General features: G+C 32.2%; 1 protein-coding gene across 19 annotated transcripts in view; it reads left to right on the forward strand.

Annotated features, from left to right (window-relative positions):
- Positions 1 to 18975, forward strand: part of LOC115209155 — a 1103332-nt gene that overhangs the window by 856444 nt on the left and 227913 nt on the right. For all 19 annotated transcript variants that reach the window (XM_036501160.1, XM_036501159.1, XM_036501162.1 and 16 more), the window contains one exon: positions 6278 to 6405. In XM_036501160.1, the coding sequence (XP_036357053.1) occupies positions 6278 to 6405 (128 nt within the window). The remainder of the gene's footprint in view (positions 1 to 6277; positions 6406 to 18975) is intronic.

Genomic DNA, 18975 nt, shown 5'->3' on the forward strand with positions numbered 1-18975 from the left:
AAAAATTATACTGAGAATTTAGTTTGTAGTGTGTGATCCTGCTGACATATGGTTTTAAGAAGGCTTAAATTCTCAATTCACATGAGAAAAGATTTCCATGATAAACTCTCTGAATTATTGATTTCAATCCAAACAGGAATTAAATTACATATAGCTTCCAGAAAATACCTCAGCCCTTTGCTTTACATCTTGTGCATATTCTGTCATGCATATAAAATAGTCATTCAAATTCTGTATGAATATGGCAGACAGATAAACCCACACTATGTTGAATATCTTACAATAAGATGTTAAAGAAGGAAGGATTATGAACTGTGTAAATATATTTTGTGAAAGTGTGAAAATCAAAACCTTAATAATTATTGAAAGGTTTGAAGGTTTGTAATGAAAGGCTTGAAGTGGCAATAGTTTTAATGCAAAACATTAAAAACCATATGGTTGTTACAACTAAAGTCTGTCAGTAACAGTTTACTCCTAATTCTTTTGTTCTTTTGCAACTAAGAGTAATCCTAATGCAACTGATGTAAGTACAACTTAGTCGTTGAGGATTTTCAAGAATGCATTGTATATTTAGCATATTTCTTTCTTTTTTTCTTACCAAGCACAAACATGATTCCTCACTCATTTTCACTTGCTGTAATTTAAGCATGTGTTGTTCTTCAGATAGCCTATATAACTAAAGAATCCTGCATGTAGAATCAAATACATATGTTTTGAATGTTTTCAAAGTCAAAACAATGCAACATACAAGAAAGAATACAAGTTGATGGTTTACCTTGTATTTCAGAGTTAGGACCCCTTCTTCAGGAAATTTCCAGAGAAATGGTGTTACGTGCATTCTACAGAACAGAGAAGTTAGCTCATGAGCTCTCAACACCATTACACTGAAGATTTCCTGAAGGGTCCTGACCTTTAAATACTGAAAACAATGTAAAAGAACAACCCATTGACTTGTGTTACTTCTTATAACGCGTATTGTTTAGAGAAACAATACGAGTTATAAAACTGACTTGCTCACTGATACACTACAGTTTTTGTTATGAAAGAGCTGCCTTACACACCTACAACAGCACTATGATTGGCTACTAAAACAACAGCTCAACCATTTAAATGTGAATGTAATATATCTCAACTTTGCAAAGTTCATAATTTGATCATGGAATATATCATAAACTGCATAACCTAGACATATTTGGAAATGTAGCAGTCAGATAGCTGCAGCCAATAGTGTTCCTTCTGAGGAGACATCAATTTGTAGTGGAGTCCCTCGGAGAACTGTACTGGAACCAATACTGATTGTGGTGGCTCTCAGATATGCGCTCAGTCATATGTTAGCGTCTTTCACCAGCTACACTGACAAATAAGAAGAATCACAAACATTCAAGAATCTTGATGATTATTCATAACTACAGGAAGACTAGAATATGATATATTTGTTGTTATTATTAGTTCCCTTTACATGACCTTCATTAATTTCATTATTGTTGTTTGTAGTACTACTATTATTAAGATTCTATGTATATCTATTTTTACTTGTATTATATTCTTACCTTGACTTATCATAATCATTATAATGGCCTTGATTATTTTTCCTCTTTTTATTAAGTTATCAGAAGTAACAATTCAATAATTTCACTGTGTACCTGTTAAAAATCTTATGGTATATGTTAGATTTTGGAAAATACTTATACAATGCAACAAAGAATTTTCTGAGTCACAAATATCATTCAAGGTTGCTAAGGAATTGTTAGGAAGAAAGCATGACTAAAGATCCATATAACAGAGATGCATGGTAGGGTGGTATGGCAAATGGATTTTACATATTTTCAAACATGATTTTAGATAGAAAATAAGAGATTTGTGAAGGGAAATAGAATGTGTTGAAAAAGATTCATTAGATCAAAGTTTAACAACAATTAAGACATTGAGCATTGATGTAGAGAAAAGATGATCTGTACTGCAGATGTTATCACATTCTTTGAAACTTTAACATTGTTGTTAAAAAAAAAAGTGCATGCTTGTTAGAATCATAGAATAGGAAACAAAGGTTTCTGTATTGTCACAATCTGCTACATCAATCCTGGCACTGATCCTATATTGAAGTTTATGGCATTGGATGGATCTTTTGTAATTTGAACTCTCAGGTGGGACACTAGTTACATACTGATTGAGGAGAGATGGGATTATGTATAACTTGCAATGCAGCTTTGTAATGTGTTACACATGAATTTTGATCTCTGAACCAAATACCTTAGCCTTTCACTAGAAAATGATTTCCACCAGTACCATCTTATAATGGCATTACACAAATTAAATTCTTGAAAGAAATAACACTTCAAGATTGACCTTCAAGGTTCACCTTCAGAGTTAATTAAATGCACCCAATATTTAAAAAATGATGTTAGGCCTAGCTGTGTTTTATCCCCCACCCTACCTGAAATAAGGGAAGATTTTTTTTTCATGGCACTTATTTGAAAAGTTGCCTGACAGGACACACAGCCTCATTTTCTCTTTGCTGGTTATTTCCATTTCAGAATGAGCAGACTCCTAGGCAGGCTGGCTTCACAGGAGTTATAGAGCCACATTTTCCTTTAAGTTATTCTCATTATCCCTAACAAAATTAATAAATGACTTGCACATTTCCTTAACCCTATCAGCTCCATTTTCCCTCTTCTCTCCGCTCTTAATCATTCTTTTTTTATACATACAAACACAAAACTCATGTAAAATTATCTTCATTCTAGTGAATTATGTATAAAGCATAAAAATGAATATTTCAGGTTTATAGAATAATTATCTTAAGATTTTTCAGACAAGTGACTTAGAAGAAATGAGAAAACCCTTTAAATATGGAAAAACTAAATTCATTTCAGCCATTCATTGATAAGCAAATAAACAAGTTTGGTTTTCTTTCTTTTAAATCATCTCATTGAATTGACTAAACCCACTGCTCTTTTTGCTTGATTTCATTATTTGTTTATACAGCTTTTTGTTTTGTGATTTTGAACTGGCAATAGGCTGTGTTTATCTCTTCAGTTTCATACTTGGAATTGGAATATTTCTCTGTATGCTTGCAGTATAATAGGAATAACCAGAAAACATCCCCCATTAACCAGTCTTCTAATGTAAAGCATTAAGCTGCTATGCAGTACACAGAATTTAGATGTTTCTTATGCAACCAGTTTGATGTTTATCGCACAGTAGTGTAGCTGTATTTGATTGGATATTTTCTTTTCTGCTAGTTACATTTAGAATTCTTTGTTATATCAACTTGTTTGTTTTGTTTATTAATTTATAACAAACAATGGACTAGAAATATGATAGATGAGTTAGAGGAATATGTATGTTTATTTGTAAATATGTATAAATATATATGTGCTAAAGTGTGTGTGTGTGTACAACTGCAGTAGATAAAAATGCATAGAAAAGCTTGTTTTTTCAGAATGAAGAACAATAATTTTTTTTTGAGTGATCTAGGTGCTTGTAAATAAAAAAATAAGTGAGATAGAAAACAGCTTAAAGATGACGAGAATTTTATAGCATTGCATATGATAGGGCTAACTAGAATTCTGTCAAGACTAATTATCTCATTCATATTAATAAGGGAAGTGGGTAAATTGAGTAGAGGGATTTTATGCAAAACAAGTAGAAGAACAGGTTTCAGCATTCATAAGACAGTAGCTTAGAGTTGTAGTTAACAGGAGACTTAAATAAATGGTTTTATTTGAAGAAGAGTCAATATTGGTTGGAAGAATCTTTCATCTTCTTGATGATGTTCTTATGGTAATTGTGGCTGGCAACAAAAGGCTTGATTTTCCAGTCACTGATACTTTTCAAACTTTGAGCTTTAGGAGATTTTTGTATGGTCTATCAATCTGCTAGAAATACTAACCAAATTCCATCATATCACATCCTCTTGTCTTATTATATGCGATAGCTTTGTACCTCATGACAGAACCAGGATTGGTGTATGAAGGGAGCAAGATAATGTTGATAGATTGAACTAAGAGTGTGGTAGGAGAAGAGAATGATAAATTTAATAGAGGTAGACAGTGTTAAGAGTAATGGATGTTAGTAACAAATAGCAAAGGAGAAGCAGAAATGGTTGGCAGTTCTGAAAGGATTGGTGGTAGACTGTGGTAGGTGACAGAGGTAGCAGAATTGCTATTAGATAGGTTCTCTCATTATACAGTGAATAGCAGAAAGTGAGAGGGTTCCACAGGTCCTATAACATTCCTAATTATACATGTAGCATAATACAGTGAATAGGAGAGCTCCACTGCCATCCTTAGACACACTAGAAGCAGAGTATAGTGAAGAGAGGGTGAATGATAGAGAATGTAGACTGGAGTGAATTAACAGAATAAAAGGCCAATGGTCATGGTTGAAATGCTTTTGGTTATAGGTTTGCAAAGCTGGGCTATAAAATAACAACTTTCCAATGTTTGTTTTGTGTTTCGCAAAGTCATTTTTTGAAGAATACAGAATAGAAAAAACAGTTTACAAGAATTATATTTGTAGTGGGTCAGTTGACATACATATTTACATATACTGATTATTATTAGAATAAAAAAGCAGACATTGTTTGGCTCATTAAAATGACTTGAATATCTTGAATATTCTGACTTGAATAAAAGTTTTAAAATGATTTTGAATATTATTTGTTTGGCTATATCCCCTTTACTAGTTAAAATTCACTATTATATGATCTATAATTTAATCTTATATATTCTATAATTTGATCAAAAACAAAAAAAGTTATCAAAATTCACATGTTCTTTGGGTTTTTTTGTTATTATTAAACAGCATAAATTAATTTTCATATTGTTATTCATTAACAGTGTTTGCCATTCAAATTATTAATAACATTTACTATTGAGTCCCTCAAACAATAAGTCCTAATTTGTGCCAGTGGCTAGCATAGCCTGAAGCAAATAAATCTTAATCTGCTTTGAGAATCCTTGTCATCTTTGCAAGAAAATGAATTGGTCAGAAGTCATGGAATTTTAAAAGTTCCTTATTATTTTTATCTTCATCATGATAATCATTGTTTCAAATATTTCCTTTTATATTAGAAGTATTATCTGATAGTATAGTATGGTTTCAACTTGTCAGAATAAGATTACTCAAATATACTGTAAAATATATATGCACTCGTAAACTTAAGAAGGTGCTTAAGTATCTATAAAATATTTCAACAGATCTTTATTGGTAAATTAATTTACCATAAAGCTTGTATATGTATATTTGCATTGACTTATTGTTCTTTGCTGTATAGATTATATACACAGAAATCACTAGTGAAAGCTTGCATTTGAAACTCACAGATGTTTACAAGCAGAATTAAATTTTGCAACCACTCTAATAACTATGAAAACCATTGCTAAATTCTACTGCTAAATTTAGCTTCTTTTGGCAATAATTTCACCAATTAGCTCCAACATCTAATCATGCTAGTATCAAATAAAGTAGTTGGTAATCTTCTTGTTATATTTCAGGAATTAGTCTTGGGGTTTCACACATTAATATCTTTTTTTTTTGTTTTTGTTTTCGATTCACAGGCATGTTTCTTAATTACTAGTAAAACAGACCTCTTGAACCATTAGTAGGTATGTGTGTGTGCATGTGAATGTGGAATGATGTATACAAAAAAAAAAAAAGCAAGAGTAAGAAAGTAAACTATTTTGTATCATAAACAGTTTGACCATCATGGTTAGATTCTCTGAAATGCTATATATAGAGGGAATCTTTGCTAAAGATCTTCCAAAATTGCTTTTGATGTAGGATTCAATGCATCTTTTTCCAATTACTTTTCTGTTTTGGCATATTTTTGGAACTATTTTCTAAACATTACAAATATTAATAAATCAATATATATTAGTAACTGGAAGACCTTACAGCTTAAAAACGAAAATTAACTGTCTTAATCAACATGTGTATAGATGCTGCAATTTTGTTTAACCCTTTTTATAATTTTATTTAAATACTCTCGGTAAAAGTGACATGATGTTACTAGATAGTTGTCTTCTAATCAGTGCCTGTGTTTCCAGTTATGCTACTGGCCAACCACTTTTAGCAATTACTATTTAATGTCTACACCATTTGGAGAAAGATTACAAAAAGCTAGTATTAGTGGAAAATATTTGTAAGCAGACATAATGAGTTGAGTGAGGAAGATTGGCTACAATTTGTATGATTAGTGAAAGTTAAATAGTCTGACTGATTTTGTTCTACTGGCAAAATAGCCTATTTCTCATCAGTATTTGTAAATTTACAGGTGCTGGAGCTCACATACGCACAAGTGCTGGCATAGGAAGTAGTGGCTGTGGTACAGTTGGTAAACAGAGTGATTACATAGTCCAGTTTGGGGATGCTCTTGATGTCAAACCCTATCTTAGTATTGAGGTAAGTATTATTTATCTATGAATCAACATTTCTTTTCACAATTCTCTACTTTACTCAAGAAAAAAAGCTATACTTTTGTTGTTAGTCTCTTTCAAAACAAAAAAATTAAGTTGATTGCATGTATAAAATATTACTCAAATACATGATATAAATTATTATATGTTACTTTAAAGTAGTTGAAAATAACTACTTATCATTTATTTCTTTTCTAAATTCCACTATTGCTTCAAATATTTGTGCACTTTTTATATATTTTAGTTACTTATTGATTTTACTAGTCTAGCATGAAATATTTGGATATATATATATATAAATAAATATATATATATATACTAATAGTAATGATAAGACAGCAAAAGAATGACCTCGATATTATGTAAATAGAGGAATTTATCTGTAATATAATATGTGACTATTATTCGGTTGCTATAATAAGATTCCGAGTTTCGGGTATCACGACAGAAACCTGCTCCGGCATCTCTTCAGTTATCGAGGCAATCAAAATATGCTATGAAAATGACCATTAGACAAAGGGAAATTACTATGTTATTGACTGTTATTAAGAGAAAAAAGCTATTAGAATGACCGTTAAATAAGGGGAAAAACTGATGGAGGAAGTAAAAAGTGAAGAAGTAAAAATGCTCATTGCAATCACATATGCGCGCATGTACCCTACTCAATATGTTGGGCAAGACTTTTCTTGATGTATATTTTGCCATTTACAAAGATGATGGCCTAGCTTTAACCGCAAATACCAATGGATCAGCACAAGATCTGTTTAGGAAGGACATTATCCAAATGATGAAAACTTTCAGTCTTAGCATAACTACAGATACCAACCTGATGGTTGTCAATTTCCTAGATGTATCCTTAGATCTAAATGGTCATGGTTGAAATGGTCATGGTTCAAAATATAAGTTATACTCAGATAAAATATAAGTTTAAAAAATTCTATTGAAAAAAAGAAAATACATATATTTATATATATATCTGTAATATAATATATGACAATTATTCAGTTGCCATAATAAGACTCTGAGTTTCGGATGTTGGTGCAGAAACCTGCTCCGGCATCTCTTCTATTATCGAAGCAATCAAAATATGCTAGGAAAATGACCGTTAAACAAAGGCAAATTACTATGTAATTGACCATTATTAAGACAAAAGAGCTATTAGAATGATCATTAAATAAAGGGAAAAAACTGGAGGAGGAAGTAAAAAGTAAAGTAAAACTGGAGGAAGTAAAAAATAAAAAGTAAAAATGCCCATAGCAATCACGTATGTGTGCATGTACATACATACACAAGCACACACACACTCACGTACATGTGCCTATATGCATATGCTCACTCACACTGGCATGAAACACATACATGTGCACCTACACATATGCCAATAGATGCACATATATTGCAACCATGCATGTACACGTATACATATCCACACAAATGCGTGCGCATACACACACACACGTACACATACCTATACGTGTACAGTTATATTCAAATACATGTCTAAAAATATGCACATGCTATATGCTCACTCACACTCACATGAAACACATGCAAGTACACCTACATAAATATGCAACCATACACATGTACATGTACATATATACATACCCGCACACACAATGTACACATATGTATATCTGCACACACGTGCACACACACATACACACACACACACACACCCATATGTGCACAGTTATCAAATACACGTCTAAAATATGGACATGCTATATATGCATGTACACCCACGTATATATGCAACCATACACATGTACATATATACATACCCGCACACATGCACACACACACAAAAATGTTCATAAACACGTCCATATACACCCATGCACAAGAAAAATGCAGGGTGAAAGGTAAAAATGTGTAAAAATATATTAAGCAATCATCATCATCATCATCGTTTAACGTCCGTTTTCTGTGCTAGCATGGGTTGGATGGTTCGACCAGGATCTGGGAAGCCAGGGGCTGCACCAGGCTCCAGTCTGATCTGGCAGTGTTTCTACAGCTGGATGCCCTTCCTAACGCCAACCACTCCGCGAGTGTAGTGGGTGCTTTTTACGTGCCACCTGCACAGGTGCCAGGGGAGTCCGTCATCAGCCACGATCGGTTGGTGCTTTTAACATGCCACTGGCACGGAAGCCAGCCAAGGCAGAGCTGGCATCGGCCACGTTCGGATGGTGCTTTTTATGTGCCATTGGCACAGGTATCACAACTACTATTTCCATTGATATTTATTTCGATGATCATTTCTTGACTCAACAGGTCTCCTCAAGCACAGCGGGATGTTCTGAAAAATATATCTATAAATATCTCTTTCTCTTTCTCTTTTACTTGTTTCAGTCATTTGACTGCGGCCATGCTGGAGCACTGCCTTTAGTCGAGCAAATCGACTTATTCCATCAGTCTCTTTTTTGCCGAACTGCTAAGTGACGGGGACGTAAACACACCAGCATCGGTTGTCAAGCAATGCTAGGGGGACAAACACACACACATATATATATATATATACATATATACGACAGGCTTCTTTCAGTTTCCGTCTACCAAATCCACTCACAAGGCATTGGTCGGCCCGGGGCTATAGCAGAAGACACTTGCCCAAGATGCCACGCAGTGGGACTGAACCTGGAACCATGTGGTCGGTTAGCAAGCTACTTACCACACAGCCACTCCTGCGCCTATAAGCCACTCGTAGAAAATATATAAAAAATATATATAAAAAAAGTATAGAGAGATAAAATGCTTAGATACTCTCTTTACTCTCTTTTACTTGTTTCAGTCATGTGACTGTGGCCATGCTGGAGCACCGCCTTTAGTCGATCAAATTGACCCCAGGACTTATTCTTTGTAAACCTAGTACTTATTTTATCGGTCTCTCTTTTGCCGAATCGCTAAGTTATGGGGATGTAAACATACCAGCATCGGTTGTCAAGCGATGTTGGGGGGACAAACACAGACACACAAACATGCACATACATATATATATATATACATTTATACGACAGGCTTCTTTCAGTTTCTGTCAACCAAATCCACTCACAAGGCTTTGGTCGGCCCGAGGCTATAGTAGAAGGCACTTACCCACGGTGACACGCAGTGGGACTGAACCCGGAACCATGTGGTTCGTAAGCAAGCTACTTACCACACAGCCACTCCTACACCTATGTATGGACACAATATAAAAAGCAGGTTCTATCTGCGATCCTGGGGGGACCAAAAATGTAACAAATATTTAGCTATGTGAACATGATCCAAAAAGTTCAGTTCTTGAATTTCGACATGTAGCAAGGTCTAAGCTGCTTTTCCAGATGAGCCATCTTTCCATATCACAAAGACCGCACTTTCTACTGCCATTAGTGTAAGGCTTACACTTGGTTAAGATCTTCCAACGTATTGTAATTGACACCTTTATCTTTTAAGGACCATATATGACTGGATAATTTTGGTCCTTTTCCTTTTATCCCAGTGCCTGAAGCTCAAGGTGTGATTGTTGAACCTGGCCTTGAAATTCCTATATTAATGGTCACTTTGGGGGGAGTAGGGGTGAGTGAACCAGATAGTTTTCCTATTCATATGTTTCCTTTTATTTATTACTGGACTGGTGACAGATCTATAGGTTATTTCCTTGCTAAATCCACTATCTTTTAGAGCAAGCATTATTATATACTGGGGTAATGCTATTGAAAATGTCCCTATCGGAGGAGAGGCTAGAAATTCTTCTGCTAATGTTTTTAACTAAATTTTTAAACACCATGGGGGGATGGCAGGAACCCACATTAATATAACTAAGTCTATCACCGGGCTTCCTATAAGGTTCATAAATATTCATTTTTACTTTTTATTTTTTACTTCCTCCAGTTTTACTTTACTTTTTACTTCCTCCTCCAGTTTTTTCCCTTTATTTAATGATCATTCTAATAGCTCTTTTGTCTTAATAATGGTCAATTACATAGTAATTTGCCTTTGTTTAACGGTCATTTTCCTAGCATATTTTGATTGCTTCGATAATAGAAGAGATGCCGGAGCAGGTTTCTGCACCAACATCCGAAACTCAGAGTCTTATTATGGCAACTGAATAATTGTCATATATTATATTACAGATATATATATAAATATATGTATTTTCTTTTTTTCAATAGAATTTTTTAAACTTATATTTTATCTGAGTATAACTTATATTTTAATATGAATGTGTATGTGAGTTAAAATATATGAATGATTTTTAATTCAAAATACAGATTATTTGCACTTGTTAGTCTTAATAAATATTGAATTTTCTTTTCACCCTTCATTCAATAAGTCAATTAAGTATGGTGTCTTTTATATTTTGATCATAAAAATGCTAAGTCATTTATCCATCACAAATGCTATTTTCAATGTCTTTCTCTTTGTCATAAACATAATCAAATTTTACCTGTTGACAATTTGATGTGCTTTTATGTGAAAGACCTGTTGTTTATGCATTTCAAATCATAGTTGTTAAACTATTCCAGTTGATAATTATGGCTCCAATTAGACATATGCTTCATAATATTTCTCTCTCTAATGAGTTGCTACAGATACATATAAGTATAAATTTTGTATACAATGTACACATCATTTCTTCAATATAAATAAGGTTGTCCTTTCAGGGTTGATAAAATAAGTACCAGTGACATACTGGGGTCAATCTAATTGACTGGTCCCCTCCCCCAAAATTTCAGGTCTTGTGCCTTGAGTAGAAAAGAATATAAATAAGGTTGTATTTGTAAAGTATACAGGAAAATAAAAATTATTTGTTCAGTATGGTTTAGTTTGCTATAAACTGTCCTGTGCTATTAAAGGAGTCACCTCTAGATACCAAAAAAATTTCTTGGGAAAGTTACCTTGGTAATCTATAGAATAGTATCAGACTAAATAATTTGCTGATCATACATCCAGTAATTTACGATATGCTATAAATGCCTGATGACATTTAGAACTCTTTCTTCTTCTGGTACTTGTTACAATATTACTTTTGTTGAACTCTTGTGTATTAATAATAATATTATGACATTTTCCTTCATTGAAGGTATAATACTGCCAGATATACAGCTATGATTAGATAATTATTTTTGAACCTCAAGAATTATTACTGTTCATTGACTTTGCAATGTGCAATGAAAGCAAATAACTATACAAATTTAGGGGAGGAAAATGGAGAAACAAGAATAAAATATTTGAAAATTTAAGTTTAATTTAACTAAGGCATAATGTTTTCAGGATTAATACAAAGACAGGTTTTCTTTTTTATTTTTTTTAATGTATGAGAAAAGATTATAGAATTTAGAATTACATTTCTTAAACTGACCACCAGATGAATTTAATCATTCTTCTCCTAAAAATTAAACAAACTACAAAGTATCAAGTATATACTAATATTGCCAGTCATAAAATGCCTAATTTTGATACTGCTGTTAATAATAATCTTAACATTACCTCAAGCTATATAATTTCTTCTTAGAAAGGAAAAGCACTGTAATAACAGGGTTCCTTAAATGTTAATCAATATTTTAACTCAACATTCATTCTTATGGAAGAATATTTTGTATTGGCCTCTGAAACCAGCAAGGACCTTGAATCAGTAAGTTTGCTTTCACATAGTCACACATCTGCTCCTTCTAGTATTTCTAAAACAGGATCCCTTTATTTTCAGTCTTAAAATCATAGAATAACTTGTTGGGGAATAAAGTACAACTCAAACTGACTGTGATTTGGTCATAAAAAAGCAAGTAACTACCCCTGACATAGCTTTGCTTAAGAGATTGACCATAACTGCTTAATATATTGATTTCCACTTAGGACAAGTTTTTTTTATTGTCCAGTCTGTATATCATTCTTTCTCTCACTCTTTCCCCCCTCCCTCTCTTTTCTCTTTCCCTCTCTCTCTCTCTCTCTCACACACACACACACACACACATCTGCTAGTACCAACAGTACAAGGTTAGATCATGGTAACAACTGCTATTCTATTTAGTACTCTACATTCGATAAGCAAGTTGACATCAGAGGTAACTAGAATTAATTAATGCTGAGATATTAGACTGTGTCACTGGTGATGTTTGATATAGTACTGATACTTACTAAGTGCTGAAATCATATATATTACATTAAAGATAACATGATATCCACAATGTTCGCTTTTTCTTTTTATCAATGATAACTCAGTATCTAGACTACTTTCAGAATAAGCAATCAATAACAGTACCAAACATAAGAAATATTAATTCCTTCAGTGTATAAAATTACTAACTTTTCTATGCCTTATTAACTTCAAAACATCTAACTGAAGCTATTCTATATTTTGGCCCAGTTTAATCTCTGAAGTGGATTATGGAAATTGAGAACGAAATGTGTAACCCCATCCTCATTCACTACTACAGAAAGCAATAAGATTATTGATCTTAATTATCAATATGTCATCAACAAAGATCTAAAGTTTTTGTTTTTTTTTTGTTTTTCCTTTTTGGTCATAGTCTTGTTGCTGCTCTTATTGCTGCTACATTTTCTACTTGATGTTATGTAGTTGTTTTTGTTGTTGATTAGATGTGAGTTAATTTTGTTTCTTTAATATTGTCCTCCTGTATAGATTGCTATTTAACTGATGAAGCTAAGAAGAAATATTATAGTTTGTTAGACTTTTGGCCAATCTTTCAATATTGGATTGATTTATAGAAACATCACTGATTAGTGCAGCTGAGTCACTTGATAGGTTTGTCATTCAATTAAACATTTCTGATTTTGAAAAGATTTTTAACTTCAATGTTTCTATCACTTAGAAACTCTGATTTTGAAAGGATTTATTTGAAAATCCAGTCTAGTTTGGTTGCTCATTCAACAACTACCTTCTTTCACTGCTTCTCTGCATCTTTTTTCTTGTTATCCTTCACCTACAGCTTCTCTGCCACTTCATCCTCTCATCTCTCTGGCTTACCCATCCCCATAACTCCTACACCTTTCTTTTGGTGACTCTGGAACCTCAACACCTTCATTTATGATTTCCCTTAGGCATAGCAATACAAATAACCACTTATTAGAATTCAATATACATATGCTTTACAATTAAACATTAGTCATAAAGATGTTCTTTATCAGTGCTTCTGTAACTCTTACTAGATTAATTTCATACTGTTAATTCATACAAAGTTGTAGTATGCAATAAAGCTATTAATTCAAAATTAAATATACAACATTTATTGCTTTATCTATCCCTTATCTAACTAGATGATATTTTACAAATTGTTAGAGGAAATATTAAAAGTAATTTATATCTCTACATGAAATATATAGTAATATTTTAACATTCTTGAACCGTATATAAAAGTATTTCATAGATATCAGTAATGTGTGTACACCTAAACTTTAGATTCATCTAAGACTTTCTAAAGCAGTAAAAAGAAACTGATAAAGTAGAACATCTTTGAAACATTTTGTGGTTTAATCCTCTACTGAAAGGAAATATATATTAATTAACTTGTATACTGAATAACTTTTAGCTTGGTAAAATTCTTAATAATTTAATAATCTTGAAACATCCCATTCTTTGTAATTTCATTTCCTTAGAAAATATGGAACACAATTTACACTTTGTTAATCTCTTTAATAATAATTCCTCTCCTATATTATATTTGTATTGTTTCTTGACAATTAGCTAGATTGTTATTCAAAGTAAGTTTAATCTATATGTTCTGCATTCAGTGACAAGTTTTAAAAAGTAATAAAAATCAAAATATTGAAAGGATAAATTTATCAATTCAAGTCTTCTATAAAAGCTATGTTTCCCCACTTCAAGATGGGCTCCTGCATGTTGATTTATTTTTTAATTTATTCATAGCTTTCTGATTGGCCAACATATTTGTTGGTACTACTCTAAATAATATTTTGTTCGAATCATTTCAACAAACTTATTTTTTCCCATGATGTTTCAGTTCATAAAAACTGTTATCCAAAAAGAAACATTATAATACTGTTCAATATTGAAAGGATTTAATAAATGCAAAGAACTATACAATGAAATTCTTTAAAAGAAAATAACCTCAATTAATGGTTTCTGTTAGACAGTACTAGATGTCTACATTCATTTTCTGTTTATTTTTAAGTAGTGTAAATGGAGAATAAGCAAAGGCATCAATATTATTAACTCATTATATATATATTACCTCTTGTAAATTACTGCATAAAAAGTGTGTTCATGATGAGTGTTGCCTGAATGGATGGGAGATATAAAGTAGACTTAGAGTTGCATCATCTTCATTTCCTTCTTTGAGTCTAATAGAATGTTTAGTACTAATATATTTTGAAGCTATATGTGAGGTCTTTCATTATACATAACAGTTTGAAAATAGCTATGCAATTAAGTCACAGAAGAAAAATTGTGTTAGAGCAGTATTCATGATAAATGAACAATAATAGAGGCTCTTAATAACGAAGGCTACAACTTTTACAGTTGGAAGAAAGTTTTCTGTGACACTGTTTTTATTAGGTTAAAGAGATACTACTTTATACAAAGCTATATTCTTTATGTAACAATGCTAACTTCAAATACATTCGTTTATATAAACTTATATAACTAACTGGTTTGAACTTTTCTCTTTAGCATCTCAAACATCTTTTCAGTCAGAAAACAAGCTTCACATAAATGAAGTATGTTATTTGAGTAATTTATACTTAGTGATATGTCAGACCTTTGCTAGTAGCAAATTATTGATAATCTCTTCAACTTAAGTATGCTTATCATCATCTTTTTAATGCCCAATTTTCCATGTTTGCATGGGTTAGACAGGAGTTGTTAAAGTGAATGTTTTACAACTGGATGCCCTTCCTTTACCAAACAAAGTAATATTTTCCCATGGGCAGACAAGTTTTTGCAGAACATTGGAAATTTTTGACACACGAGGTCAAAACAAAGGATCACATGCTCTCTTGTACATACACATATTTATGTGTACATGCACACGCATGAGTGCGGGCACATGCACACACACACACACACACACACACAATAACTAGTAAAATCAGTAGCAAATTATTTAAATAAAAGAATCTTAATGAACTTACAAAAACATTACTCAAACACATAATAATGAACCCTTAGTAAGTTCTGCATTGATTTAATAAATTACACATATATAGTCTTATACATGATATCTTCCTTTGATTTTTCTATATATACACAGTGATATACAGAAAGGCAGACAAATTATGTTAGATTTATTCAATAACTTCTCTTATCCAAATGCATTGCTTATTTTTTTCTAGTATTTATCACTTGATCTTGTTTCATAGAAAGAGAACAATTGTTTAGTATTTACTTAGTTTTCTTTGAATTTTGTTATCTTAAGAAATGCTTTTTATGCCTTTCTAGTTCTTTTTTTGTTTTCTTATTTTGATCAGTTTTATAGCTAACCTCATCCAATCAACTAGAACTGATAGTTTTGTAGATCATCTACAAAACTACAAAAAAGAAAATGTCAAAATTAGTGTATACGAAATAAAAATTTCTAACATCTGAGCTATTAGAAATATGCAGTATTTCTGTTTAGGTTCATGTCTCAGAAGTAAATGAATGGAGCAATATCTTGGTGTAAGTCATATTTCCACTCTATAAGGACAATCTCTGCCTTTTTTCTCAATGTCTTTCATTGTAAATAGTTTGAGCCTCACTGCATAGTGCTACTATTTACTTTAATGAATATATCATTTTACTTTGCTCCAGTATTTAGCTAAACATTTATATTTTTTTATCATTTTCTGTGTTTGTGAATCATTACTTAATACTTGGATGGCTGACAACTGAAATAACTTAATTATTATTTTTAACTATTAATTAGGTCCTTATTGTTCATTGCAGATGGAAATCTAATACAAATATTATAAATTATTTTGAAATGACTAACAAAATTAGTTTGACTTGTATAACAATTTCTCTCTCTTTCTCTCTCTCTCTCTCTCCTCTCTCTCTCTCTCTCTCTCTCTCTCTTTATATATATGAATTTGTTTTGCAAGATACCTGATGTGAAACCATGTGTTATATTTTAAGATGGTAATTTTGCTTTTGTCGCTTTGCCTAATAAACATATGCACTATATATTTATTCGTCACTCATTTATTGTTTTTATTTTATCTTATGTCCATTGTCTGGAAATCTTTTGTCACACTTCTGGGACCTCTTCGGCAACCCTTTCCATCCACCTAGTCCATTCCATTCTCCAGAATGGACAAGGTGGTGCAGGAGGATACACATGGATGGAAAGGGTTGCTAAAGAGGTCACAGATGTGTGACATGATTTCCAGACAGTGGACATAAGATAAAATAAGAACAATAATAAACAAGTGAAGAACAAATATATAGTGCATGCATTTATTTGGCAAACAAAAAAAAATGACTATCCCAACATGTAGCAATATATATATATATATATATATATATATATATATATATATATATATATATAATGGGATCACAGAAAGGTTAACATAGAAAATGATAAACAAAGGAATATACAGGGAGTGAATGTTTTTAATGTGCAAGGGGATCTTTAGAAGTAGTATATTGTTTCTGCTGCCTAGGGTGACCTAATTAGCAGTGGAGGAAAAGTTCTGAAAGTATAGTTGCTAGAATGAGAACTCCCAGAAGAAAGTTCAGTGAGTTATTATTCCTGTTGGTAAAAAGATCTTTCTCTCAGAATGAAAGACATTGTATAATAGTTGTGTACAAACAGCAATGCTACATGGTGGTGAAACATGGTCCATAAAAGCAAAGGATGTGAATGCCAGAAAGAAATGAAATTAGCTTGCTGGATGTGCAGTGTCAGTATTCATGTACAACAAAGTGCAAATGTGCCAATCCCTAATGTGGATGAAACTTTTGGAAGAGGGAGACCCAGGAAAACATAAGATGAAGTAGTTAAAATAGAGGAGATAACAAAGATGATTGCAAATTTGCTGTGCTCAAGAAGACCTGTCCATCTCAGCAAAGAATGAGATTCTAAAAGCATATCATTATTTACATTTGACGGATATTTGTCCTCATCTTGTTTGTTGTTAACACAACATTTGGGCTGATATACACTCCAGCCTTCATCAGATGTCTTGGGGTATTTTCGAACCTGGGTTCTCATATGCCCTTGGGCATATGGCATAGTGGTTAAGAGTGTGGGCTACTAACCCCAAGATTCTGAGTTTGATTCCAAGCAGTGACCTGAACAATAATAATAATAACATCAAAAAATACCTTAGGAGTGAGAATCCAGGTTTGAAATTTCCCCAAGACACCTGATGAAGGCTGGAGGGTTTATCGGCCAAAATGTTGTGTTAATAACAAGCAAGATGAGGACAAATATCCGTCAAAGGTAAATAATGTACATAATTCTTCATCTCTTAAATATAGAACTGCATATCATTTATGTCTATCCCTGTTTGTCCTTGACAAGCCTTTCTCAAAAAACATCTTTCTAACATGTCCCACTATCACATTTCTGACTACAGCACTACTGACTTGTCTGTTATAATTATATGAGAACAGAACTACACACATTTCATTCATCTTTTCTGGAACCACTTCTTTTGTTATCCATCCAGTATTCTCTGTGTCATCTTTCATCACTTTATTTTCCCATGAACAACCTCTCATATCTACCATTGTAATTAAAGATAACTGTTTCTATGGTCATTATCTTGAGAAATGTATGTTATATTATCAGTGTATGTGTTGTGTATTTACTGTTAATATTCAAAGTTGAGAAATTTGTACAAAAGTGTGTGAAGGTCTTACTTGAGAGGTCACAAGGGATAATACCATCTATAATTATATTAATATGTAACCACTACTAAAATTTGATTTACTTCCAGAAGAATTAGGATGTCTTGTTTTTAATTATTAGGTCACATTCATTTGATTTGTGGTAAATAATGTAGTAAAAGATGTCATAAAGTACTGATGTGACCTCATTCAGCTGGATCTCTATGATATTATTAGCTGATTAACTGTTTCTCTTTCTCTTTTCTTTTTTTTAATTTGATATCTGATTTGCATTGAAGCACTTAAATATAGTTTCTCCATTTCCTATATCTCATCTATTATTTCTCACATCAAACATATACTAGATACAATCAATGAATTGGTGAGAGTGCATAATGAGCAACATGAGAAGACCAATGTATCTAATAGCATAATGAGAAATAGTAAATTTCTTGCAGTTTTGTATGAAAGAAACTTCTTAAGTGTTGAAAATAAGACATTCATGAAGTATTCAATTTATATAAAAATTAACTAATAGATTGTTGTATTTACTTTCTCAATCTATTATATAGCACTATGTCACATATGCTTGTAAACATACATATTTGTGTATGTGGGTAGGTATGTGTATGAATTTGTGCAAGTTGGTGTTTGTCAAGGCCTAGTTTTCATTTCCCTTCTATTACAATTCTCCAAGCTATAACAGAGGAGTTAAAGACCAGCTGATATTTCACTGTCTTTTCAAATTTGAATTAAGCTTTCAACCTGTTTGAAGACACTACTTAC

The sequence above is a fragment of the Octopus sinensis genome, linkage group LG3, assembly GCF_006345805.1.
Source record: "Octopus sinensis linkage group LG3, ASM634580v1, whole genome shotgun sequence".
Taxonomy (NCBI): Eukaryota; Metazoa; Mollusca; class Cephalopoda; order Octopoda; family Octopodidae; genus Octopus; species Octopus sinensis.